This window comes from Canis aureus, chromosome 13 (assembly GCF_053574225.1).
Source record: "Canis aureus isolate CA01 chromosome 13, VMU_Caureus_v.1.0, whole genome shotgun sequence".
In the NCBI taxonomy this organism is placed as follows: domain Eukaryota; kingdom Metazoa; phylum Chordata; class Mammalia; order Carnivora; family Canidae; genus Canis; species Canis aureus.
The window spans coordinates 23,204,522-23,230,068 of NC_135623.1; the positions used below are offsets into that span (position 1 = coordinate 23,204,522).

Consider the following 25,547-nt stretch of genomic DNA (forward strand, 5'->3'; position numbering starts at 1 on the left):
TCACATGCTGGGGCTGCATGCACCCCCAGCTGCAGCCCAGTCTCCCTGAGCTCCCGAGCTGAATGGCCGGCAGCCTCCTGGGCAACCCCACCTGGGGGCCCACAGGCCCTGCGATCTCAATCCTTGCTAAGTAGCTCGGCCACCGGAACACCGTCTCGGTCAAAGGCACTTTCATGCATTTACCCTCACGTCATCCTCAAAAACCCCTCCATGCCCCTGTCCCCTCAGGCCCCACCATGTCCTAGGGCTTCCACACCCTCCTCAGCCTCTCTTCAACCTGCTGTCACCGGCCTCGGCTAGGCCACCCCAACTCGGACTTGGGCATCTCCCTTTCTGCTTTCACCCCATTCTGTCCTGTGGCTGGAACAACCCTCAGAAAATGCTGATTTATCATTTTTCTGCTTCAGTGCCTTCTGCGCTCACCACCACAGATCATGACGGTAGTAGCAGAGTCTCAGAACCCATGGTGTGCGTGGCGCTATTCTGAGCACTTTGCACGTATTCCCTCACCTAATGCCCCTCTGAAGCAGGCTCCCGGACTATCCCCCTTCTACAGAAGGACATTACCCGAAGTCCTCAGCAGAGCACGCGCTGCGCTCGTGTTTTGGCACCAGGCTACTACTCTCCACAGGACAGCAGGCACAGCTGAGGCCCTCTAGCACACCCCGCCCCTCGGCCTGCCTTGGTGCTGCCAGCCTTTCTCCGCAGGATTTGGCATATGTAATCCGAAGGTATGATGTCGTATTCAGGGCCGATCACCTGCCTGAGCTGGCCTCCCCACCGGCTGAGCCACCTGACGAATTTGTCTCCGTACGCCCAGCATTCAGCACAGGTAGGCGCTGGGCAGTGTGATCACTGACTGGCTGTCAGAGGTGACAGAGTTATGGGATCCTGGCTGAGGGAAAGCCCACAGCAGGCCCAGGAGAGCAGAGAAGGCTTCTGGGAGGAGGAGGAGGAAAAGCTCAGGCCAGAGGAAAGAAGTGGGCAGAAGGTGAGAGGGGGGATGCCGTTAACCTCGACAGTGAGGAAGGAAGGGCAGCTGTGGGACATGGGACGGGACAGGGGTGGGCAGAGATCATGGAAGGCCCTCCAGGCCAGTGGAAGAACTGAAAACAGGCCCCAGAGGCTGCTCTACAGGTCGAGGCGGCATGCCTTCCTCATGGCAGACACGTTTATCAATCTGCCTGCCAGGCCCAATTGCTTCTGCAGAAATCTGGCCCACGGCCGTGAGAACCCAGCTGACCCACAGCCCCCAGAAGGGGAATCCTGGGACCCCAGGGTACCACGCACCACCGGGGTGAGGGCGGGGGACATCTGATGAGAGGGAGCAGACTCACAGGCTGGGCTGTGCCAGCCCATCAATCACCTGTCTGCCCATTATTGATCGAGGGTGAGTCCTAGCCAGGCCTGTGCCGGGAGCAGGGGCAACGGCAGGAGAGGAGCCGAAGCAGGATACCACCTGTGTGTGCTCCCTGGAGCACAGGTGTGGAGGTGGGGGCCTCCTTCATCACCTCCTTCTCCAGCAGAGCCCTCCCCACTGGGCCGCCTGGAAGCCCTCAGACTCCAGGAGCTCCGAGGTTGGAGCCCTCAGCAGGTAGGAGTCAAGACCAGAGTGAAGAGGGCACATACGTGGGGGGCCGTGAGCTGGAAGGTTTGTGCAGCCTGAGCAGCGGGCCTGGAGTCCCCCGACTCCCTGCTCTGTGACCCGTGTTGCTCTGAGAACACACATGAATGAGGGTGTCAGGCAGGCCTGGGTCTGACTCCTGGCTCTACTATGCACCAGCTCTCTGCCCTTGGGCAAGTCACTTCCCCTCTCTGAGCCTCAGTTTCCTCATCTGTAAGGTGGGTTAACAATAGAACCATTTCACATTGTGAGGAGAGCAGAACGAGAAGACGCACATAAACTGCCTAGGCTGGTCTGGCCTGTGGAAGCTCCTGATGTGTGAGCTGTTACTACCGGTCCACGCGTGAGCGGGTCCAGCCGTGGGCTGCTTACAAGGGCTCAGGCAGGCCTAGCACCCGAGGAGCTGGGTTCTCCAGTAGCCACTGCTGACTCCTCCAAATCTGTGCTCTAGGGAAGCCCGGAGGCCCCCCCACCACGGCTGGGACCCGACGCAGGGCAGGAGCCGGCATGGGGGTGGGCCCAGCACATGCAGAGGTAGGGACGTCTCACCTCGTACTCCTGGGAGAACTTGAGGCCGTCGTTGGCTTTGAGGCGCTCGATGTTGTCGGCCAGGTCAGTGATGGGGATGGGCGGGTGGTCTCGCATACCTGGGGGGGGGGGCACACACGGGTGGCGTCAGCGCGAGGCCCACGCCGGCAGTGGAGATAGCCCGATGCATGTTATGTGCACACGTGTGACCATGGAGCACTCGGCACTGGTGGCATGAGGACAGCAGCACATGCGGCGACAAGGATGGCGGAGCACACAGCAGCCAGGGGCAGGGGTGGAGTGAGGCAATGTGTGTGCTGTGAGCACGCATGGGCGTGGGCTGCGGCGCTCAGTGAGGGCACCAGGGCCCCGCCTGGCGGGTCCTCTAGGGGGACACTAGGCTTCCTTCCTCCTGGGCGGGGGCTGGAAGCCCAGGTGGCAGCTGCACACCCCGCCCCACGGGCCCTGCCTGTGGACAGCCCTCCTGCCCCTCACTGGCGCCAGTCACGGTGGGAGACTCGGTGACATCGGCGCTACACCGAGCGTGTGGATGGAGTGGACACAAAGTACGGCGACATAGAATGGCGCAGAAGATTCCCGAGAGAGGCGCAGAGATGGGGAGGGAGATGTGGACACGGGAGACGGGAGGCCCCCAAAGGGTGTCGGATGGGGACTGGAGATCACAGAGGCAGACACCAGGGCCGGGCCAGTGGGAAGGAAGACAGGACTGGAGGAAGGTGGGGGACACAAGGAGAGGAGAGGAAAAAGATTCAAGAAGGGACAGAGGTGATGGCGTGAGAAAAAGTTGGAGGAAACAGACACAGAAGCCAGAGTAGCCCCCGAACTCAGAAAACTAACTTGAGATATTCGGGCAACTGGGGACACTGGAACCTGCAGGGAAAGAAAACAGAAAAACTAGCGGGGCAAAAGAAGGAAGCCCAGAACCTTCTCGGGTTACCGGGGCTGCATGAAGGGACTGGAGGAATGGGCCCGACCACAGGCCCCCTCCGCACCCTTCCCCCCAGGAACGCTCGCCCATCTCCCACCAGGAGCAGAGCGCTCCCAACCCCCAGGGGCCTGGGCAGCCGTGGGGGCCTCTTTTTAAGACTAAATTCTAGATCCCAACCAACCCTTAGCCCCTCTGGTATCAACATTTGACCTTGGCTATTTTCAGATGATTAGGCGAAAGGGGAGCATGCTTTCCCCTAGAGAGAGGAGGCACGCATGGCCAGAAACGACAGGGTCAGGCTACACAAGGATATGCATATAGGACTGTATTTTCTGTGATTTTGAAACATTTTCAGAATAAAGATTAAATTATAGAAGGAAAAAAAAACCTCTATGAACTAAAAAAAATTTCGAAGAAAACTCGCCATGCCCCTGATCCCTTCCCTTGTCCCTTCTGGTCCCTGGTTCTCTCAACAGTCCAGGGACTGCTGTGTCCGTGGGGATGCCTCTCCCCACTGGCAGGGCCGGTTCCTTGAGCTCTGCACGTGTGGTGACTCATGGCTGGCCCCAGCCCCCAGCCCCTCCTGGACACCCCATCCCTCTGCACTCAGCCCTTCCCACGTCTGCACCCTCCTTTCTCTCTCCATCCCTCCTTTCCTCTCAGATCCCTGCAGTTTCCCTCCAGCCCCTGCAGCCACAGGCACTTGGGATCTGAACCCCGGGCCCTTGGCGGCTCAGCAGTCCTCCCGGGGCGTGCCTGCTTAGCGCCCACACCCAGGCCACACCTTCCCTGATGCTCTAACCACTCTCACCTCATCGTGGAGAAAACCACGGCCACCAGCCCAGAGCTCCAGCAGGACCCGGCCACCATGCTCTCTCCACAGTCCCAACTGCCAAAGCCAACAGTCCTCCCAGTGCACAGCCAGCCCTGGCCTTGGCTCAGGGACGCTCCGCTCCTCCCATACTCGTCCTTTCTGGCTGCTCCTTCTTAATCTCCCTGGCTACTCTTCATTCAGCCTTCCTCAACTTCCCCTCCTTCTTGGCTGCCCTGCCTTCTGTCCTCCGGCTTTGACCACCACAGGCTGCTCGTCACCTCCCACATCCGTAGTTTCAGGTGGGTGGCAGTGGTGGAGGCGTGGACCCACAGACCAGGGGGGCTCCTGGAACCCCACACTCACTGCTCAGCCTTAAGCCCAAGCCCTGCTGCCTCCTCACGCTGGCGACGCCTGCCCCCCACTCCCATGGCCACCCTCTTTGTCCACGTCCTCGGCGCCTCTCACTCACTCCGTGGCTTTCAAGTCTCCCAATCTGTCCCCTCCAGTCTGACTTCCACACAGTGGCCAGAGCGAGATGTCCAAATCACAATTTGACCCTATCGCTCCCCTGGTGAAGACTTACAATGCCTCCCTGGTACCGTCATGATGAAGTCCAAACCTTAGCCTGGCACTCAGGTTTTCCCCTGTGGCGGCCCCTGTCTACCCCCCAATCTCATCTGTGGGCTCTCAGTACCCCAACTCCAAGAATGCAGGACTCCCAGTGCCCGTGGGGTGCTTCCACAGTGCTATTTCCACCGAATGGAGCTCCCTCCTACCTCCCCCCATTTGCTTGACTCATGCTCACACGCCTGGCATCCCCTCTCAGAGGAGGCTTCTCCACCCTCCAGGCCCCTAAGCAGCCTAGAGAGTGGATTCCGCGTAGGTAGATATGATCATGCTGGGTTGCAACAGCCTGCGAGGTGGCCCGGCTTGCTTGCTCTCAGGACGCATGCCTTTGGGACTCAGTCACCGTGCTGTGACGGAGCCAGGGCCACGTGAAGAGCCTTGTGCGGTCGTTCCCACTGACAACCCCAGGTGGGCTCACGGCTGACTGACTCTAGCATCAACACCCGACATGTAAATGAATGAGTCTTCAGAATTCAGGGGACAAGAAACCGTTCCACAAAGGCCAAATAGTAAACATCCTTGGTTTTGTGCCCATACAGTAGATGCTGCTTCACCTTGCCTTTGTAGCGTGAAAGTAGCCGTGCGTGGTATATGAATGAGTTGCCGTGGCTGGGTTCTAACTTTACTTGCAGAACCGGGTGGTGGGTCATGTTTGGCTATAAGCCGAAGTTTGCTAACGTTTACTTTAAGTGATTCTAGCTCTCAGACTCTAAGTTCTCCAGGTGAGGGCCCCAGACATCCTGGAATAGAGACAAGCTGTTCCTGCTATATACTCCTGTCTGAATTTCTAATCCACACAAACTGAAAAGGGTAACGCATAATTATTGTTGTCTTAAGCCGTCACATTTTGCAGCAATTTGATACGTGCTAATTTAACTACCTCACGTAAGCCCCATGTGTGTGTTAGTTCACTTAATCGTGTGTCCATTTCACAGGTATCCAATCAGAGCCCACTGTGTGCACAGTACAAGGGATGGCGATGAACAAGACACAGTTCTTGGCTCCACAGAACTTGGATTGCCATGGAGGTGATTCTAGTCCAGAGTGAGAGGTGTCATTGGGGAAGGAGCAGGGAGGTTCTGGAAACCAGAGGAGACCCCTAGGCCTGTGTGGGGGCTGAGGTGGGTTGGAAGGCGTCATCTAGGGGAGGCATCTCAGGTGTGTCTACTGGGGCACGGGGAGGCAGTGACACTTTAGGAAGAAGGGACAGCCAGAGAACCACGTGAGAGTGGCTGCAGAAGGAAGGGCAGGTGTAATGCTCTGAGTGGGGTCCTTGTGCTCACACAGTTAAGTCTGGGCACCCTATCTCACCAGAAGTGTCTGATGGGGCATTTCCCACCTCTTGTACAGAAGGGACAAAGGGCAGGTGTAGACTCTGGCCACCCTGTGGCTGGGACGTGGGCCCTGTAAGGGTCCTTAGCCCAGATTCGGAGGCCTTGACCTAACATGAGGCAGGGCCTATGCAGCTGGGCCTCCCGAGAAGCTGTGGGGCTCCAGGGCTCCTGGGCATTTGCTGCCTATAAAAGCTTCTGTCACTTCAACAAAGTGGATGGGTTCAGGGAGCAGGCAGCAAGAAACAAGAGTAGGAAGTGGGGGCACAAGGCCAGGAGCTCTTGGGAGAGACTCCAGGACCTGCAGGCCTGGGCGGGAGCAGGTAGGCTGGGGAGCTGCCTACCTGGAGTCTGGTAGTTGAGCCTCCGCATCTCCACAGGGTCAGAGGAATGGGCCAGCAAGGAGTCCTTCAGCCCGATTGACTGCTCGTCCTTGGATGATGGGGAGTGAGTCCTCTTCCTGAGGAGGCAGCAGGGTGGCTGGTGAGGACTTGAGGTCCACGCAGAGGACAGAGACGGGCGGTGTGGCTGGCTGTGCCAGAGACCCTGCGTCTACGGCTCGGTCCCTCCCACCGCCCCAGCCCCTCCTGGGGTCTCGGAGCACAGGGGAGCCAGTGGCAGAGCAGCTTTAACAGAGAACACAGGGTAGGGCGGGTAGGGAGACAGTGGGACCGGGATGGACAGAGGGCCAGTGCAGCGAGGGGGCAAGGGCTTGCAAAGGCTGGTGGCGCCTCCCAACAGAGGGCAGGCCGCTGCTGGGCAGGAGCTGCTGTCCCCGAGGCTGTCACAGTGAGGGCAGCAGGAGCCACCAGGAATAAACATGCAAATGACACATAAGATACGCAAACATCACAGAGAGCCGGGCCCCAGCTGTCTGTCTCTCAGTATCAGGGTCAATGTCCAGAGCAGCAGGGGAGGGACGGGGAAGGCGTCACCCTAGCTGGGCAGAGTCCTCCCTCGTTGGCCTCAGCTCCCCCGTCTATAAGGACAGGGTCAGAGACAGACCATGGGGTCCAGCTGCTGACAAGCATCTGGGAGCTGCTCCTGCTATGTGGACACGGGTGTTTGCATAAATGTGCACGAGTGTGTAGAAACACACACCTCCCCCTACCTCGCACCCAGTGTTCTTTGCACGTATGTCTCCAGCAGCACTTAGATAATCTTAGAGAACCAGGAGCCTGGTAGAAGGTTCCAGTGAACTCGGAGCCCATCTGTGCACTCAGGGGAGGCACTGAAGCTTGCACTGTGCTCACGCCATGGGGACGGGGCTTCCCCTGTGCAGGGTACAAGGCGGGAGAGCAACAGAGGCCACCCCGGAGCCTGCTGAGCTGACCAGACAAGCACAGGCCAGGAGGCTTCTGTTTGGAGCCCCATCCCTCCCTGCTGGGCCCGAAATGTGCAGAAGGATAAGAAGTGAAGGGGCAGGCACGTGAAGAGAGAAGGAATGAGTCCTACCTTTCTTGTTTACTAGGTCCCGAAAGACAGGCAAGGACAGAAGAAAGGAATGGTCACTGTTTCTGCCAAGCACTCAGGCCCTCTTGCGACATGGGGGGCATGGAGGAACCTATCTACAGCACCTACGTGGCACTCCTAGGCAGGGTGCTGGCTCTCCTGAAAGGCCCCAGGACCCGGATGAGATAGGGAGGAGGATGAGGGGATGTGCGGGGCACTCCTTGGGCCGCCGCCTCTAGTCTCCATGCCTTGGACCAGGAAAGCCTGTCCCTATTCACCCCGGGAGGAAGGAATGAACTCTTCAAGAGGGCCCTCGGTCCAGGTCAGGGGTCAGGGGTAGGTGGGGCACAGAGCACAGGACCTCCTCTGTGCAGACTCGTTCAGACATACAAACCAATACGGCCTCACTGACAAGTGTTCACGGACATGCCCTAAGGGCTCAGAGTGGTGTGCTGGATGCTAGAAACACAGTCCTAGTGATGTGCCCACTGGGGCAGATAGGGATGTAGGGAAGAAGCAGAGACCAGGAGGGTCTGGTGGGCACCAGAGCCTGGAAGGGAGGAAAGGGAGTCTTTTTTTTCCTTCCCTAAAGTAAGTTCTAGGGATGCCTGGGTGGCTCAGTGGTTAAGGCATGTGCCTTTGGCTCAGGTTATGATCCTGGAGACCCGGGACTGGGTCCCACATCAGGCTCCCTGTGTGGAGCCTGCTTCTCCCTCTGCCTGGGTCTCTGCCTCTCTCTCTGTGTGTGTGTCTCCCATGAATGAAAAAAAAAAATCTTTAAAAAAATAAAAATAAAAATAAAAATACAGTAAGTTCTACTTTATTCAATGTGGGGCTTGAAGATCCAGAGATGCATGTTCTCCCGACTGAGCCAGCCAGGGGTCCCTGGAAGGGAGTCTCGAAGGATGGCAGCAGCTGGGTGGGCCTGAGCAGGAAAACTGCAGAGTGGAGGGGGCACAGCCCTGGTCGGCCAGGGAATGGCGTTAGCTCAGTGACGAGGTCAGGAATGGCAGGAAGGGCCAGACCAGTCAGGCACCTGATTGTCAGGTGATAGAGGTCATGCTGTATTTTGGGAGCCACTGATAAGTTTTAAACTGTGGGTCACAGGGACGCCTGGGTGGCTCAGTGGTTTAGGGCCACCTTCAGCCCAGGGCCTGATCCTGGAGTCCCAGGATCGAGTCCCACGTCTGGCTCCCTGCATGGAACCTGCTTCTCCCTCTGCCTGTGTCTCTGCCTCTCTCTCTCTCTCTGGGTCTCTCATGAATAGATAAATAAAATCTTTTTTTTTTTTAATTTTTTAAATTTATTTTTGATAGTCACAGAGAGAGAGAGAGAGGCAGAGACACAGGCAGAGGGAGAAGCAGGCTCCATGCACCGGGAGCCCGACGTGGGATTCGATCCCGGGTCTCCAGGATCGCGCCCTGGGCCAAAGGCAGGCGCCAAACTGCTGCGCCACCCAGGGATCTGATAAATAAAATCTTAAACAAACAACTGTGGGTGACAAATCTTTGGAAGTACCTTTCAGGCTGGTAGGTGGATGGATAGAAGGGGTAGGTGGCTACCAGCACCCGAGAGGACTGAGAAGCCCCGTGTGCCAGGTCCCCAGCTATGTCTGCACGTGTACCGTCTCACGGGGAGCCCACCAGGAGAGGAGGAGGAGCAGGTGCAGCCATCTTCGGGACAGAACTCTCAGGGACCGGGCCGAGTGAAAGGGAAGAGGAGGGAGGAGGCTGACATCCAGCTTTCTGGTTGCTAACCAGGTGGAGGGACCAGTCCCCTTGTTGCAGGGACTGCACGGAGGAAGGTTAAGGGGAAGGTTCAAGACACATTGAGTTTGCGACAGCTGGGGATGCTGTGGTTACACCAGGAGCGCAATACACGGGCGCCAAGTGAATGTCCGTGGGTGTGTGGGCCTGCAGTTGGGTCTGCACCTCTCTAGGCCTAAGTGGGAGAGCCGGGCTAGGGAGTTGTCTAGGGATGGTGGCAGAGGAAGTGCTGGAGGTAGGAGACTAGGAGAGGGCAGTGTCCTGAAGCTTAAAGACAGACATGCTCACATCCACCGAAACAGAGACACAGATGGACAGACGTGCCCAGGGATGCAAGTGAACCAGCCCTCTGTGAAGCTGTGGCTCCTTGGCGCACCTAGATTAACACACACGCATGTGTACACACGCTGCTTCTGCTGTTCTGGGCTCCCCAGTGAGCCCAGGAGCGAAGGTGCAGGCTGCGGTGGCTGCCCTGTACCTGTGTGAACCGTGCTGGGGAGGACCTCAGAGTCCAGGGGCAGGTGGCTGTCCCCTAGAGCCCTGAGTGCAGCACTCACCTCTTGAACAGGAGGATGGCGATGACAATGAGGATGATGAGGATGACTGCCAGGACGGGGCCTGTCACCCACAGCATCTCAGGCTCCTCCTGCTGCTGGGCTGGTGTCACCTGGACCACGATCTCATCAGAGTAGGGGCTGGAGGCATAGCGCTTCTGTGGCCCAGTGGAGGAACGGCATGGGTGGTGAGCTGAGTGTGAGACCCCCCACCGTCTGCCCACCAAACCTGGAGAAAGGGCTCTGGGGCTGGGCTCTGCTGGGCTGACTGGGTCTGGATCCTAAGGGGCAGACCTGAGCCTGGCCAGCTGACTGAGTCCCTAGGGCCGGATCAGCTCTAGTCTTCCGGGTCCTAGGGGCTGATGTCTTTTGAGATCCCTAGTGCAGGTCTGGGGTCTCTGGGGCAGCCCTAGGTCTGGGATCCCATGGTGCTTGACATGGTCTACTCCCGGGGTGCTGGGAGCCCAGGTGGCTAAGGCAGACCTGGTCCACGGGTTCCTTCAGGGAGGCGAGCACAAAGCACTGATAGCTCAGGTCCGGAGACAGAGGCCGGTTGTAGAAGCCCCGGTAGCTCTTCTTGTCTCCTAGGGTGAAGCTCTCGGGGAGCACGTCCACCTGTGCAGCCACATATGGCTTCAGCCGCTCTGCCTGCCGCCGTCGTCGCCGCTCCCCACCGCCCTGCTCGATGGCCTCCAGAAGCTGACGGAGCAGAGCACAGGGATCACACCGAGCCTCAGACCAGGTGCCCCGGGGCCTGTGGCTTGACATCTCCCTGGCCTGAGACCAAGGCTCACTTTCCATGGAAGGGGCCTGAGTCTAGCCCTGCCCCTTGTCCTCACAGAATAAAGCCACATACCAGCATAGAGACATGCCAGCCCTGTGAGCAGAGGGCCTCTGGGTAACCTGCCCCTTACCCTAACCAGATGGGGCTGGCTCTGCACCTCTAGGAGGAGGGGACAGGGGTTCCCAATCTGCTGGGACTGCCCAGTCGGTAGGGCTCAGGAGCCTCTAGACCTGCAGAGCAGGTCCTGGGGGATCCTCAGCAAAACCCTCCAGGGTGTCTCTAGTCTCTGTAAGCCTTCCAAGAGTTTTCTGAAAACTCCCAGGGGACCGCTTCAGAGCCCCCAGAGAGGCCCAGGCTACTGGCCAGAGCAGCCAGACAGTGATTCCAACTTGGGGGTGTCACTGGGGCCACCGCCAACCAATGCAATGGGGCTGTCATTGATGGCGCCCTGTCCCATCCGCAGGCACCTCGTCCAGCTCCAGCTCCTCAGGCGTGCTCCATCTCGGGGCCAGCACACTCCCACCCACGCGGTCGATGGGTACCACCACGATGTAGAACCACCTGGGTGGGCAGAGCAGGAATGAGGGCTGTCATCGCCCACACTGGCGTCACCAGCCCTGGCCCTCTCCCGCACGGCCTCATCCGCACACCTGATGAGTGAGGCATCCTGCACGTGGGGCATGGAGAGGGTGAAGCGACCATCCTCTATGAAGGCGGAGGCGGGCATCGGCTTGTGTGGCAGGAGGTCTGGGGCCGTGCGGATGGACACGAGGTGCTGCAGGCCCCCCGCGCTGCTGCCACGGTTCATCAGCACGAACGAGTACTCCGTGTTCGGCTGCAGGTCTGCGATCAGTTTCCGCATGGAGTGCCCGTCCACCTCCACACTCTGCCCGTTGTACAGGATCTGTGGGGCAGGGGGCGGGGACAGGCGGTGTGTTTAGGGGGGGCCTCCCCGTCATGGGCCTATGGGCCAGAGCGTGTGTGGCCACCTAACCAGGAAACTGCGTCACAAACGCCCCCACGCAGGATGGCCCATGGCAGGCCTGAGTGCATGCTAGGCTTGGCTGGCCATGGCCCTCACCCACCTTGAAGGGTACAGCCGACTTGTAGGAGTCTGGGACCTCCCAGCTGAGCAGCACAGACGTCTTCATAGCGGCCGCCACACGGAAGTTCTTGGCAAACACTGTGGAATACAATGGGGGGGGGGGTTATCAGCTCTGGCTGTGTAACGAGGCTGGGGTGATGGGTTCCCTGCCAGGAAGAGACGCCGGTCAGGGCTGGTGGTCAGGAATGGCTGCAGAGGCCAGGTACCCCGCTCCTAGCCAGCTTCAAATCACACAGCTCAGCTCTCAGCCCAAACTCCTCTTCACAGTGAGTACCGAGCCGGGCAGATGCCACAGGACCCGTGGTCAGGATCTCCAGAGGTGCTGGTCAGTGACCAGTTGTCAGTGGGATTTGGTCATGAGAGGCATGTGATCCCACACCAGAGCACGGTGGAGCATGTTCACTGGAAGTCAGTGGGTCATGGCCCCAAGAGATTAGCGTCCCACACCCAAGAATGGTGATGCGGTCAGAAGAGATCAGTGGGTCAAGGTCACGAGAGATTGGAGTCACACAGCAGAGGTCAGTAGGTCAAGGAGAGCAGAGGTCAAGGGTTGTACACCGAGAATGTGGCACCTGTTTGCTAGAGGTTAGTGGTCATGGTTATGAGATTGGAGGGTCACACAGCAGAGGCTGGTGGATCACAGTCGCCAGAGGTCAGTGGGTGAAGGAGAGCAGAGATCCCCAGGCGCGGCCATGTGCCGGCAGCACACACCTTGCTCCATGGGCATGGTCCGGGACTGGATGCTGGGGCTGAGTGGGCCGGCGCCCTTGCTGGTACGTGCGCGGACCTTGATGTCGTAAGTGGTGTCCGGCTTGAGGCCGGAGAGCATGAGGTGGGTGTCGGCGGTGACGTTCTGTAGCTCCTGCTGGCTGTTGATGTCACGGTACACCACGGAGTAGTTGGTGATGCGCCCGTTCCTCTCCGCCAGCACCGGGGGGTTCCAGGTCAGCTCCGTGGTAGAGGTGGTCAGCCCTATCACGCGCAGGTTTTGGGGGAAGCCGCTGGGCGCATCCTCGGGAGTCGTGATCTCCTTCTCGAACTCTTCTCCCGGGCCAGCCCGGTTCTTGGCGGCAAGCCGGAAAATGTAGGTGGCTCCCTTGTGTAGGCCGGTGACTGTAAAGTGCTGGTCGTCCTTGCCAAAATCTAGGATGTTGGGCTTTGCCTCATCGGCACGGTGGTACTGCAGCCGGTAGCCCAGCAGCTCCCCTGGCAGCTCCTTGGGGGGGTGCCACTGCAGCAGTGCGGTGTTCATGGCCGTGGTGCTGACCATCATGGTGGGCCGGCCTGGGACTGAACAACCACGCACTGGCTCTGGTGCTGCCCGCCTCGCTGCCCCCGCCCTCGGCTGTCCCGGACCGCCCCCACTCACCTGCCCCGGTCGTTGTGACAACTTTGGGCTTGCTGCGGGCACCATCCCCTTTGGTGGTGTAGGCGGCGACGGTAATGGAATAGGTGGTCTCTGGGGTCAGGCCGCTGATTATGGTTTCCTAAGGAGGAGGAGGGGCCCATTCCCATCACAGAGGAGCAAGGAGGCCAGACTGTGCCAGCCCCTCAGGACCTTAGCCGGCAGGGAGTGGCTGGGGCACACAGGGCCAGAGGTCCTGGGGGGCAGGGTGGCGGTGCTGTGCAATGCTGGATTCTGCTGGACGCGGAGGGCGGGCAGGTGGGATGTGTGCCCAGGAGGTCCCCCGCCCATCCCGGGAGCTGCACGCCTGCACCAGACAGCTCACTCTTCCTCTCAGGTAAAAACAAAGGGCTACACTGTTCCTCTACTCCATTGCACTGTGCCTACATGACACACAGGGCATAGAGCTTTGCACGCACGTAGCACCTTGTGTGGTTCCTGGCACGCACATGCAGGCAGCCTACAGCTCCTCCTGTGTAAGCAGGCAGAGGGCCACTGCATTGCACGGGTGTGCGCACACACACACACACACACACACCCATCTACACCCACAGCCACAAGCAAGGTGGAGTGGGCCCAGGTCCCACCCTGCAGGACCAAGTCAGGACCCCATGCGACCTCACGTAGGAAAGGGCTCTGTGAACACCGTGTGCTCACAATACCTTGTGAGACAAGAAGAAAGCAGAGGAAGACAGAAAACCCCCACCGTGGGGAACACACTTCCCCACTTTCCCGGGTGATGCCCAAGGAGTCGGCCAGGGCACTGTCTCCTAGCCTTGGCAGGCCCTGCCTATGCCCATCTCCAGCCAAGGCATTATTTCCAGAACATGCGGACAAACATCACAGAAGGCCAAGCCACGCCACATGGAGGGCAGAGTGGGAAGGGAGGGAACCACCGAGCAGTGGGAACAGAGCTGTCACCGCCAACCCTGGTGTCCCTCCAGCTCTGAGTCTCAGGTGGGGCCACTGCAGCCACCACCCACCCCTCGCAGACACCCTCCTGCCCCAGCTGGAGGGTGTCCAGGGCTGGGGCTCCAGAATGCACCAATGCCGGAACCGGCTCCCCTGATTTCCCTCCCAGCCTGGGCCCAGGAGCAGGTGATTTTTCACTCCAGGGATCAATAAGGCCTAATGATCAGGATCGGATTTAACTCCATCCCTGTCTGGCCAGAGCAGGGGCCAGGCCCTGGTCGATCACAAACACTGGCCTGAAATTGCCGCTCGACAGGCGAGAAGTAAGGATTAGAGGAAATGCCAATCGCTGCTCAGCTCGCCGCCTGAGTCTAAACGCCAATTTTCTCCGGATGTGGCTGGTGCCCTGCGGATCTTGGCGGCTCAGGCTGGGGGAGAAGGCGGGGGAGGGGAGTGTCCCACGAGCCCAGCCTGACCCAGGTCTCGCCCGCGCTCGCACACCTGTTACTTACATAGTCCTCGGACTCCTCTGGCCGCCACTGACCGCGGGAGGGAGAGAAAGGGAGACAGGATGTGAAGGACTCTGGCTAGAGCGGGCCTGGCCCGGGGAGGGCAGAGGGAGGCTGCGGGCCTCTGAAGGGCCTGCCCTTGGCGGGTAGCACCCCAGGACCACTCCCCATCCACAGATGCGCCAGGGTTGAGGAGAGGAGGGAGCCGGGGAGGGCACACAGGCTGAAGGGGGAGGGCGCCAGGACACAGAGGGACCAGGGAGCGCTGCCTACAGATGCTTTGAGGGAGAGGCCGCCAGACTTAGGGGAAGACCCCCAACTCCTCTGGGAGAGTCTGGCCTAAATGCCTGTAGTCACGGTGACTATTCAATCTCCTTTCACTTTCCCAAGTCTCCCACTTGGGAGACGGAGAGTACAGCTGGCCCGGGCAGGAGGGTATCCCCAGAACGGTGACGAGCTGCACGGGCCAGGAGGTCGGGGGCAGGCTGGCCAGCATGATGATGAAAGGGTGAGTGCCAAGCTTGGAGTCTGGGCCCTTCCCCACAGGCACAAGGGAAGCAGTCAGACCCGTGTTCCTCCTGGGGGTGCCCGAGATCTCATTTTGGTAGGAAGGCATACTTGAGGGCCGGCAAAGTTGCTATTTCTTCGTACGTTCTTCTTTAGGCAACAGTGCACGCAGATGCGCTAGTTAGGCAGAGGCAGTGAGGTGTCCCTTCTGGGGTCCTGCAGCACCAGAGAGCTGAAGCTGGCCAGCATCCAGCACAGCAAAGGGAGGTGGCTCAGGACACCTCCGGGCTAGAGGTACCATGGGGTCCTCTGGCCCAACCACCCTCGTTGAAATGCTGGTGTGGCCTTTGTCCACGGACCCCGGTTTCTCCTGTTCTGGGAAGCCGTTGGAAAGGCCTTGAAAGGGGCATGGGACAGGATATGGCAGGAGGCCATCGATGGGTCCCTGCGGGCCATGTCCACTTTCCAGGGTGTGGCTGGGCCCACCTCTGCTCTAGGTTCCCCATCGGGGGGATGGGGGGAACCTCTCGCTGTCCAAGCCAGGCCTGGGCATGATGAAGGTCCTCACAGAGCACCTCTCCCGTGTTGGAGGCAAAGGGAGTGAGGAGGAGGAAAGACAAAGCGGGTGAAGCAAAATGGAAGGACAGAGGATGGAAGGGAGTGGCGGAAGGGAGAAGATGAGGTGGACACAGCCAAAGAGAGGAGACACAGAGGGAGGGAAGGAGGGAGGGAGGGAAGGAGGGAGGGAGGGAAGGAAAACATGCTGTGAGAACAGACCTGAGATGGAGTGTACAACTCCAATACATAAAAGGTGACAGGTCTGGCCACACACTTGAGGAGGGTGTGACCCCCATGGTACTTCCAGAACTGAGGAGACCCCTGGCCTAAGCAGGTGGGGCAGCTGCTGGGTAAAGGAGGACAGGCCGTGGTGTCCTTGACAAGGCGGTCAGGGGACAGCTGGGCCCTGTGGCCAGGCTGGGGACCAGGCCCCATCTGCTCTCCTCCAGGCTTGGAGCAGAATGACCCAATCCCAGGGAGTCACAGGGCAGGCCCTCCATCTTCAGCTGGATTTCCTGGAGCCTGGAGCTCATGTCTGCCCCCCTGTTGTGGGATGTCTGAGGTCACAAGGACGGTGTCCCTCCTCCCATAGCCCAGCTCCCTTCTGACCACTTAGAACCAGAAGGGGCACCTGAAAGGGTAACCCCACTGGCACAGCTGTGTCGCTAGCCCCCTAGGATGGGAGGGGCTGGAGGGAGCCCATTCCCAGGATGTTTCTGGGCGGGTGTGTCGTGGAGGCTCCAGGAGGAGTTCTCGACCTGCCCCAGGAATGCAGGCGGGTGCGCATGTCCGCCTCCTCCACCCCCGTACCCCCTCAGCACTGGGCAGGCTGAGGAGAGGAAGACAGGACCCTCTGGCCAGAGAGGAATGTTGCCTCAGAGGGCTAAGCCCAGCCGGAGGCATGAAGGGGGTCTTTTTATGTGGGTGAGCACAGCACGTAGAATAGGGGATCTGTCCCCAGCACCCCTGGGCCCAGCCCACGTAGGGCTGGAAAGCTGGATGGGGAAGGCGTGTGGTCTCCGAAGGGAATCTGGGCTCCTTCTCCCCCTCCGCCAGGGCCAGCTCAGTGCTGCCCTGTGGGTCCCCTCCCAAGGCCCTGGTTTTGGCTGGGGACACCTTGAAGGCAGACCACACCAGGTGTTAGGACTCTTCAGCAGAGTATTTGGGGAGGAAACTCGCCACAGCACTCACAGCCCTTTCCAGGAGTTCAGAGACGGTTCTTGTCCAAGCTCAGCCACCTACTTCCTGGGAGATTCTAGGCCATTCATGTAGTCTACCAGTATCCCAGATTCTTGCCCTGATTCACAAACCAGTGCTCGGAACACCCCAGGGACCTCACCCCAAGCTCACAGGCAAAAATCATTATCCCCTGGAGAACAGATGCACACAGAGGAACACATGAGGCTGGCGGCCAGGCCTAGATCTTGAGCGTAAACACCAGGGGCTGAGCCATCCTCCTGTGCGGGGCCAGGCACAGAGCAACACCCTGGCTCAGCCGTTCACAAAAGTGCCATGGCCAAAGGCCAAGCGGGGACCGGCGACTGCGGGAGCACTCTCCCTGCCCTGGCTGGGATGGGACGGGAACAGCTGCCCAGCCCGGCACCGCTGAGGAGGAAGGCGGATCACAGATCCCAGCCTAACCGACAGTGAACGTGCTCTCTGCAAATCACAAAGGAGGGTCCGGGGGGAGCTGAAGCCCAGGCGGGGCGGGGGCGGGGTGGGGTGTACACTGGGAGCCGGGGTCTGGGCTCCTTGCTGCCTGTGTTGGTATCTGCTAGTCACAGAGGGGACTGCCAGGCTGGGACAGTCACCAGGGCAGATGGGGCTGGCGGGGCCTGGGCTGGCATGCCTCAGGTAGACCCAAGACAAAAGAGGGGGTGTCCCTGGCACCTAGCCCTGACTTCCTGGTCTGATACCTCCCCAGCCTGACGCAGCAGGGTATCTGGGTGTCTCCGTCCTCTGAGGGGAGGCAGGGGACGCGGGCTCCAAAGAGGTAGAGCAGCAGGCTGGTCTTGTTCACCCTTCCACCCACCACCTCCCAGTGGCACACCTGGGCCTCAGCCAGCATGACGTCCTGGATGATGGGTGGGCCACGGGGCTCGCCATTCTCTAGCCGCACATAGGTGACCTGGTAGCCGCGAATCTGGCCGTGCTGCTTGCTGGGGACGGGCAGCTTCCAAGAGACACGCACAGCAGTGGAATTCAGTGGTTCCACCTCCACCTTCCGTGGCGGTCCACTGGGCACTGGGGACCAGGAGGAGGGGAGAGTCAGGCCTGGTGGTATGGACCTGGAGTTGCGGGGGAGCACACACTCCAGGGCCTTGCCTTTGCACTCCCTGCCCCCGGAAAGGCCCTGATACGGCTTCTACAGACCGTCTGTCCCGGGTGCCTAGCACAGGGAAGCCCAGCCGACCCTGGCCCTGAGCTACCTCACTTGGTGGGGAGAGTGGTGGTGAGGCACCAGGCCTTCGGCCACCCCGGAGTCAAGCACGACCTGTTCCATCTCCTCCCGGGCCCCCACATCGTGCCGATGTCTGGCCAAGACCGAGTCTAGTTGATTGTGCTCTGAGCGTCTCCTGCACCAGTCTCCCCAGTCTCAACCTCCAGGACCTTCGGGAGGGGCCGCTGCTTCTGCCTTGGAGCTAGCCCCAAAGCCTGGGATTCGGGCACAGGCTATCCCCCTCTGCTACATTCCCCCAGCGTGGGCTACCAAGCCTGTACCAGGCGAAGGCCCTGGGGTGCTGTGGGGGTATCTGGGAGGGGTGCCTCCCTCCCCCGCCCCTCCCCTTGGTGCCAAGGCCTACCGTCCTCGTCTGTGCGCACGAGCACCGGGCTGCTCTCTGGGCCGGGGCCCACGTCAGTGTGCGCCCGCACCCACACCCGGTACTCCGTCCACTTCTCCAGGCCCACCAGGTCCCAGCTGGAGTGCTCGCGACTGATGCTCTCCACCACATGCCGCCCTCGGTCCTCGCCGTCCACTGCCTCGTAGGCCACCGAGTACTGGGTGATGACGCCGTTGCGGCTGGCAGCTGGCGGCGGGACCCAACTTACCCGAACCGTGGTGGAGCCCGTGCTCACACAGGTCACCTTCTGGGGAGGGGCTGAGGGGGCTGGGGAAGACAAATGGGGGGAAGCAGGCAGATGGAGGGTGGGGGTCACGGGCACAGTGACTAGTCACAGAGGATGGGAAACTCACCCAGGCAGGCTACTCCCTGAGTGCAGAGTGGCTATCCCAGGGCCCGTCCTAGGCAGGCTGCCACCGCCGCCAGACAGCCCAGCTCCCTCTGGACCACAGGCTATACACACATACACACACACACACACACAAGGTCTCTCCCACACGTATGCCATCTCGCATTAAACCTTGCATCAAACCCTGCCAGCTACACACAAGCATGGGTCATGATTCCCTGGCCCCTGGGTCTCTGGGCCCCTGGCCCCTGGTCACACACACAGCCACGCAAGGAGAACCTCTAGCTGCTGTGCCCACAGCTCCTGTCAGGACGAGCAGCCTTAGTGGCTCTTCAGGCACAAGAGAGCCATGGCCTGTGCCTACGTGGACAGGGTGCCTGTGCTGGAGCCACTAGGAACCTGAGACTGGAGGCTGTACGGGAAGGAGGCCCATGGCCTTGGGTAATCTAGAGAAAATGTACTCTATGGAGATGCTCTTCCTCAGTGAGTCCCCTGGGGTCAGGAAGCAGATGTGGGCCCCCTTCCCTCGCCCCCAGGGGCATATCCAGGCCTCAGTCCCACCAAGGAACCTGGTGCTGTTACGTGGCTTCCTCACCATCTGGAGTTGCAGCCCCACACTGTGCCAGGGTGACTTGGGCACCTCCCTCCCCAGCCCCTGAGGCCCTCATCTCCACGGCTTTCTCCTTCCCTGCACCGCAGTGGGCACACCCTGGGTATCGCCACGCTCAGGATGGTCCTACTCCCTGCACGTGGCCTCCCACACCCCCTCGCAGACCCTCACCTTGTGCCAGCTCAGCTGCTCAAGGTGCCCAGCAGCACCCTGGCTCCTCGCCCCCCTGCGACCTCCGCCCGTTCGCCTACCATCCTTACCGCCCTCAATATTGGGCTTTGACCTTGAGGTCTGCACCTCACCATCTACCCCCAACTCCCTCACTTACTTCTCTTTCCACGCCCCTGCCCGGCCGGTGCCAAGCCCTGGATGGGTCCAACCCTCTGCCCTCTCCAAGGCGGTCAGTCCTGAGGCAGGTGGAAAAGCGTTGCCTGCCCTGGAAGGTTGGCATCCTGTGTGCAAAGTCCCCAGTGGCCTCACCTGGGCCCTGTGTGCTGTCTGCAGCCTCTCTTCTCTGCCCAGCTCATTCTGCTGCTGTACACAGAACGTTTTCAACCTCCTCCACGCTCCGCTAACCTCCAGCTCTCAGCACACAACTGTCTCCCACTTTGCAGAGAAAACTGAAGCCTCCCACCAGCAGCTCCCTCCATCTCTTGCTACCAAACCCACCGAACAACTGCAATCTCGCTTAGCCGCCCTTGCTTCCCACGAGGAGGGAGCTGTGCTCTCCCGTCCAAGGTGGATCTCTCTCATCCATGCTGTCCCCTCCCCCTACCTCCTGAGCCTCCAAAATCCTTGTCTTTCCTGAATTTTCGACTTCTCCGACTTCTCAAAATGGACTCATTCCTCACCACGTTTAAACTGCTCAAGGGCAGCCCCGGTGGCCCAGCGGTTTAGCGCCGCCTTCAGCCCAGGGCCTGATCCTGCAGACTCGGGATCAAGTCCCAAGTCAGGCTCCCTGCAGGGAGCCTGCTTCTCCCTCTGCCTGTGTCTCTGCTTCTCTCTCTGTGTCTCTCATGAATGAATAAAAAAAAAAAAAAAAAAAAGTTCAAAAATTTCCTATCTTTAAAGACAAAAGCCCATCCTTGGGCCTGCAGCACTCAGCCTCTACCTATAGCAGTCCCCTCCCTCCGGCTAGGCCTCACAACCCTCGCCCCAGGTCCTCCATCCAGCAGACGCTCCTGCCTCCTGCGTTCCTCTGGCCCTGACTGCTCAGCAGCAGCATCGGCTCTGTTCCTTCTGCTCTCTTCTTCCAGCCTCCGAGACACTCCCCTCTCTGGGATTTCCCACTACCTCTGGTCTTTGTCCTCAGAGTCCCTCACCCCTAGCCCAGCATCGCCACCTGCACGGCTGGCACAAGGCCCCGGGCTGAGGTGCCTGCTTTGGCCCTACTTCCTGCCCTCTTCCCAGGTCTGCACACCAGAAGCACAGACTTCGCCTGATGCTCTCCTTTCCCTCAGCATCCAAAAGCCAAGCCGTCACCGAGTCCCAGGCAGCTGGCACCCCAGACGGCTATCTGATCCACCACCATCACCACATCTGAGCTGCCGTCTTTTGCTTAGACTCCTGCACAGCCTCCCAACTGGTGTCCGGCATCCCGCTGGGCTGTCCCATGCATGCTTGCCCAGCAGCTGGGTCAGCCCTCCTACCTGTCTTGTCCTCTTAACCCGTGGCCAGCTGCCATGGCCTGCTGCTCATCCCAAACCACAACTAAGTGCCTTCCCGCTTCAGGGTCTTTGCACCTGCTGCCCCTCTGCGTGAGGCCTACATCACCCAAGGAAGCCCCCCTGGCCCCCTCAGACCAGATGAAGCTCCAATCCCAGTACCTCTCCACTGTTTGTCTCCTCCACAGCACTTCAGACAAATGTAATTAAAAGCTCATTTGGATAATTGCAGGTTGAACATCTATCTGCCCCACTAGACTAGGATTCCCTGCAGGTACAGACCACGTCGGGGTCATGCTGCCAGCCCTGCTCCGTGCATGGGCACAGTGGGAGCGCAGCAGGTGCCTGTAAGTCAGATCCGTGAACGTGGGGTCGCATCTACACAGTCTGGGGGCACATGGACCGCCTCACAGACACTGCCGTGATTAAGGCTGTCACATGTGCTGTAACTGCCTCAATGTCATGATCCCGTCCAGCCACATATCCATGGCCCCTGTTAGCACACAGAGCCTCACAGCCACCCAATCCCGGGGCACACCAGACACTCATACGGGTGCGGCCCTGCCAGGTGGCCACACAGGGTCACACGCAGGTCCACAGCACTAGTCTCACGTACACAGGAATACGATAACCACACAGCAGGCAGCCCCACACGTGGAAGGCCGCGTGGTCCTAAGGCAGGCATGTGGACAGTCTGCCACCCGGGTTCGTTCTCACAGACGTGTCCCTACGTGCCGTAGGCTCAGTGTGATGACACAGCTCCCATGTTCCTCTCGTGGTGCGGGGCATGAGGCAGGGAATGCAGGTGACAGGGGAGATGAGATGTGGGGATATGGAGCAGGAGGACAGCTGCCAGAGCAGGGACATGTCTGAGACATGGCAAGCGTGGCTGTCCCAGCGCTGAGCATGGCCCAGTCAGCTAGTGTGACCAGCGCAGACGGGTGGGGGCGGGGGAGGGGGATGAGTCACAGACACAGAACTTACCTGGTGAGGGGCTGGGGGAGGGAGGGACAGAAGTCAGGTGGGGAACGGCATGGGCAGCAACTGCCTGGACACAGACTAGTGGGAACTTACCTGCCCCTGTGAGTCCAGACCCAGAGCCCAGACAAGAGCCCATCCGGGGCCCAGCAGACCTGACCACCCCCCCGGTTGAGGGAGAAGGGCGTGTGTGTCTCTGCCCCGGCCCAGCTACAGGAGGCGTAGCCTCAGAAGACACTTACTGGACTGTGCTGTGCGGGCCTCAACGGTGGGGGTGAACACGCCCACCCCCATCTCGGAACGGGCGGCCAGCTGGAAGTGGTACAGTGTGTCAGGCTTCAGGTCCTCCAGGGTGTAGGAGGAGGTGGGGTCGAAGGTCACCTTGTGCTGGAAGAGCAGGGAGCACTCACTGACTGCTCTGACCTCACAGGGTGCTCCCCAACCTGGGCTGCAGCTGGCCCCTGTGGACCCACTGTGGCCTAGGGCCGCCTCCACATCACACGGCCACTGCACAGACTCCGTGGCCATGAGCATCTGAGACAACAGCTCTGTGAGTGCCAGGTAAGCCGCAGAGCCGGAGAGACCCAAGGGCAGACCGAGGGACTGTCGCCCAGCAGTGGGGACAAAGACTATAGAACCACGCTGGCCACGTGAGCCCCAGGGCCACCCCTGGGGGCCATGTCCGTACAACCACAGGATCCAGAAAGTCTGCCCGGGGGAGCCCCGCACAGAGCCTACGGGATCCAGGGGAGCCCTCCTCCCTGCTCTTGTCCCCGCTGAGCACCCACCTGCTGGCCTTCATCCTCTGCTGCCCAATACACCAGCTCGTACTTGATGATCCGCTCCTGCGGGGGCAGCAGCCACGAGAGCTGGATCCTGGTGTCCGACTCTGCTTCAGCCTGGAAGTCCGCCGGCTGCGCAGGCACTGCAACACCCCCACACCCCCACGCCAGGCGCCGTGAGCCTTGCCAGTTCCCCACGAGGGCCGGTGGCACCCGGAGAAAGGAGGCATGGGAAGACAGCCCCGGGACCCTGTCCCGCATCCCAGGTGACCGTGCACGGTGGGGTACAGGCCCTCAGCCTCCCCCAGCCCCCAAGGCCCCGCCGCAGTGGCCAGGCCGGCGTGCTGCCCGCACCCACCTCCCTGCTGTGTCTTGACCTGGATGGTGGGGCTGGGAGGGCCGTCGCCCACGGCGGTGAAGGCCAGCACGCGCAGGCTGTAGGTGATTCCGGGCAGCAGGCTGCCCACGGTGGTGAGGAGGCCCGCGTCCGTGTTGTGCTTGTGCCAGGCGCTCAGGGGGCGGCGGGCGTCGGGAGTGTAGTAGACGCGGTACCCTCGCACCAGGCCGTTGGGCTCCTCGGGCGGCTCCCACTGCACCAGCATGGTGCTCGCGCTCAGCATGCGTGCCTGCACGCGGCGCGGGGGGCTGGAGGGCGCCTGCTCCCCCGTGCGCGCCCGCACCGCCTCGCTGGGTGGTCCCCGGCCGATGCTGTTCACCGCCAGCACGCGGAAGGCGTACTCGGAGAAGGGGCTGAGGCCGCCAATGCTGTAGCGGGTGGTGGCCACGCCGTCCACCTCCTGGAAGGGGCCCTCCGTCCCCGCCGCGCGGTACTGGATGCCGTAGTAGGACACAGGCTCTGAGTTCCCAGAGTCCCAGGTCAGGGTGACGCTGGTGGCAGTTGTCTCAGTCACCAGGAGGTCGATTGGAGGTTTTGGCAGAGCTGGGAGACAAAGCGGGAGGCTCAGAGCTGCCCGAGGTCAGGACCCCAGAGGCCAATCCTGCTCCGGGTGCTAACTACCCATGGTACAGCTGGCCCTCACGGGCCTCCTTGAAAAATGGCCTGGGGAGCTCGAGGTGACCTCAAAGGGCACCTAGCGGGGGATGGCGACACCTGTCAGAGCCCTCAGGGGCCTTCGGTCATCTAGGGTCTACCCACATCACTTCCAGAACTCACTGGCTCCTCACTTAACAACAGCCCCAGAGGTGGCGTGGCCTGGCCGGGTCCCTGCAGATGGAAAGCGCGCCGGCTGGGAGGCAGAGGTCTGCCTTTGGGGCTTGCCTGCGCTTCCTCACGTGTAACTGGGGTTGGTGTCGGGGAGAGATGTGCCTAAGACAGCCTGGACGGGGCTGCTGGCCCTACACACCTGTGGCTTGGCTCAAATTGAAGGTGGAGCAGTCCCAGATCCCAGGCCAAACATTACACAATTATCAAGTGCCTACTAAGTGCTAGGCGCGGTGCTGGGCTGAGGACACAAGGTCACACTGTTGGTCACATCTCTGCTCTGGTGGACTTTACATTCTAGGGTGAGTGGAAAGCACCGAGTCCGTAACGATGACTCTGGCGCATGCGAGGACAGCAGAGAGCGGGAGGCTGAGCTGGGGAAAATCCACGAAGGCCTCAGAGAGCTGAGGCCCAGACAGTGAGAGGACCAGCACGGCGAGGGCTGGGTGAGGGCCGGAAGGAACCCAGCAGAGCCAGGAGGGCCAGGCAAGGGGAGTGAGGATCCTGCTCTTTACCCTGAAAGCAATGGGAAGTCACTGGAAGGCAGTTTCTTAAAACAGTGGGGAGATCTTGCTTTGTATCTTCAAAAGATCATTCTAGTTGCAGAATGGAGGATGGGTCTGAGGAAGGAGGATGGAAGCACGGAGCCTGGAGGAGTGTGCATGCCCATCCTGGGGCCCTGGTGGAGAGCCCACTCTCTGTGGCCACTCTTTCACTGCAGCCTTGACATGAGGCTGATGAAGCTGAGGGTCTGGCACCAGGACGTGGCTCGGGGGCCTTTCTGCGGCATCAGACCCCGCGGGTTCAAGTCCCCGTCCTGTCACTGACTCCTGCATGACCTTGCACCTCAGTTCTCTCATTTGTAAGAAGAGAATGAGAACGTCTACCTCCCAGCGTAACAGAGACTGAACAATCTGTGCTAACCAGTACAGCATCTGCCCCCAGGAGCTCAGTACCCGTTAGCTATTATTACTAACATCACGAATAACAGAAACCTCTCTCTCCACCGAGGGCTGGCAGGACCCCAGGAAGCACCTGGGAGAGGGCAACGACCCCTCAACCTCATCCAACCCCACAACAGCCATGCTCACCTGCTACGGGTGCTGGGACCTCCCGTCACCCTCTGCACCAAGGCAGGCCTTAGGCCACAGCAGGCATGCACGTGGCACTCACCTTTCACTGTGACCTGGGCCGTGGCCTCGATCATGCCTAGAGAGGAGATGGCCACGCAGGTGTAGTTGGCAGAGCGCACGACATTGCTGAGCTCCAGCACGTTGCGGCCAACTGGCATCTCATCCTCCTTGGTGAGCTCCTCGGCCCCCATCATCCACTTCACGTAGGGCATGGGTGCCCCCACCGCAACACAAGTCAGGTTCACGCTGCCACCCGGCATGACCTCCTGGCTGCTGGGAGGGATGGAGAAACGAGGAGCCACACGGCGCACTGCAGGAGGAGGGAGAGAGGCACTCACAGGCCGGGCAAAATACTCGGGAGGATTGAAGGGCAGGGGCCCCTCATCCAGGAAGCCCCTCTTGTCAGAGCCAAACCCACCTGAGAGACAGGTGGGGCAGTACCAGGGCCCCGGCTTACCACCTCCCACCCCACTTTTGGCTACAAGTAGCCCCCACACTCAAGAGAATGGAACACAAGAGATTCCACAACCAAGCTCCCCCG

The 25,547-nt window shown here is 60.3% G+C and overlaps 1 protein-coding gene across 12 annotated transcripts in view; it reads right to left on the reverse strand.

Moving 5' to 3' along the window:
* PTPRF (protein tyrosine phosphatase receptor type F) overlaps positions 1-25,547 on the reverse strand; it is an 86,653-nt gene that overhangs the window by 6,370 nt on the left and 54,736 nt on the right. For 2 of the 12 annotated variants that reach the window (XM_077845353.1, XM_077845352.1), the window contains 17 exons: positions 25,047-25,316; positions 23,010-23,591; positions 22,658-22,794; positions 22,112-22,256; positions 18,230-18,535; positions 17,476-17,669; positions 14,364-14,390; positions 12,904-13,021; positions 12,246-12,824; positions 11,515-11,612; positions 11,080-11,333; positions 10,897-10,990; positions 10,129-10,344; positions 9,649-9,803; positions 6,218-6,333; positions 3,011-3,043; positions 2,174-2,271 (listed from right to left, as the gene is read on the reverse strand). In XM_077845353.1, the coding sequence (XP_077701479.1) occupies positions 2,174-2,271; positions 3,011-3,043; positions 6,218-6,333; positions 9,649-9,803; positions 10,129-10,344; positions 10,897-10,990; positions 11,080-11,333; positions 11,515-11,612; positions 12,246-12,824; positions 12,904-13,021; positions 14,364-14,390; positions 17,476-17,669; positions 18,230-18,535; positions 22,112-22,256; positions 22,658-22,794; positions 23,010-23,591; positions 25,047-25,316 (3,422 nt within the window). The remainder of the gene's footprint in view (positions 1-2,173; positions 2,272-3,010; positions 3,044-6,217; positions 6,334-9,648; positions 9,804-10,128; positions 10,345-10,896; positions 10,991-11,079; positions 11,334-11,514; positions 11,613-12,245; positions 12,825-12,903; positions 13,022-14,363; positions 14,391-17,475; positions 17,670-18,229; positions 18,536-22,111; positions 22,257-22,657; positions 22,795-23,009; positions 23,592-25,046; positions 25,317-25,547) is intronic. The other 10 variants (XM_077845357.1, XM_077845355.1, XM_077845362.1 and 7 more) reach the window with 8 other exon arrangements.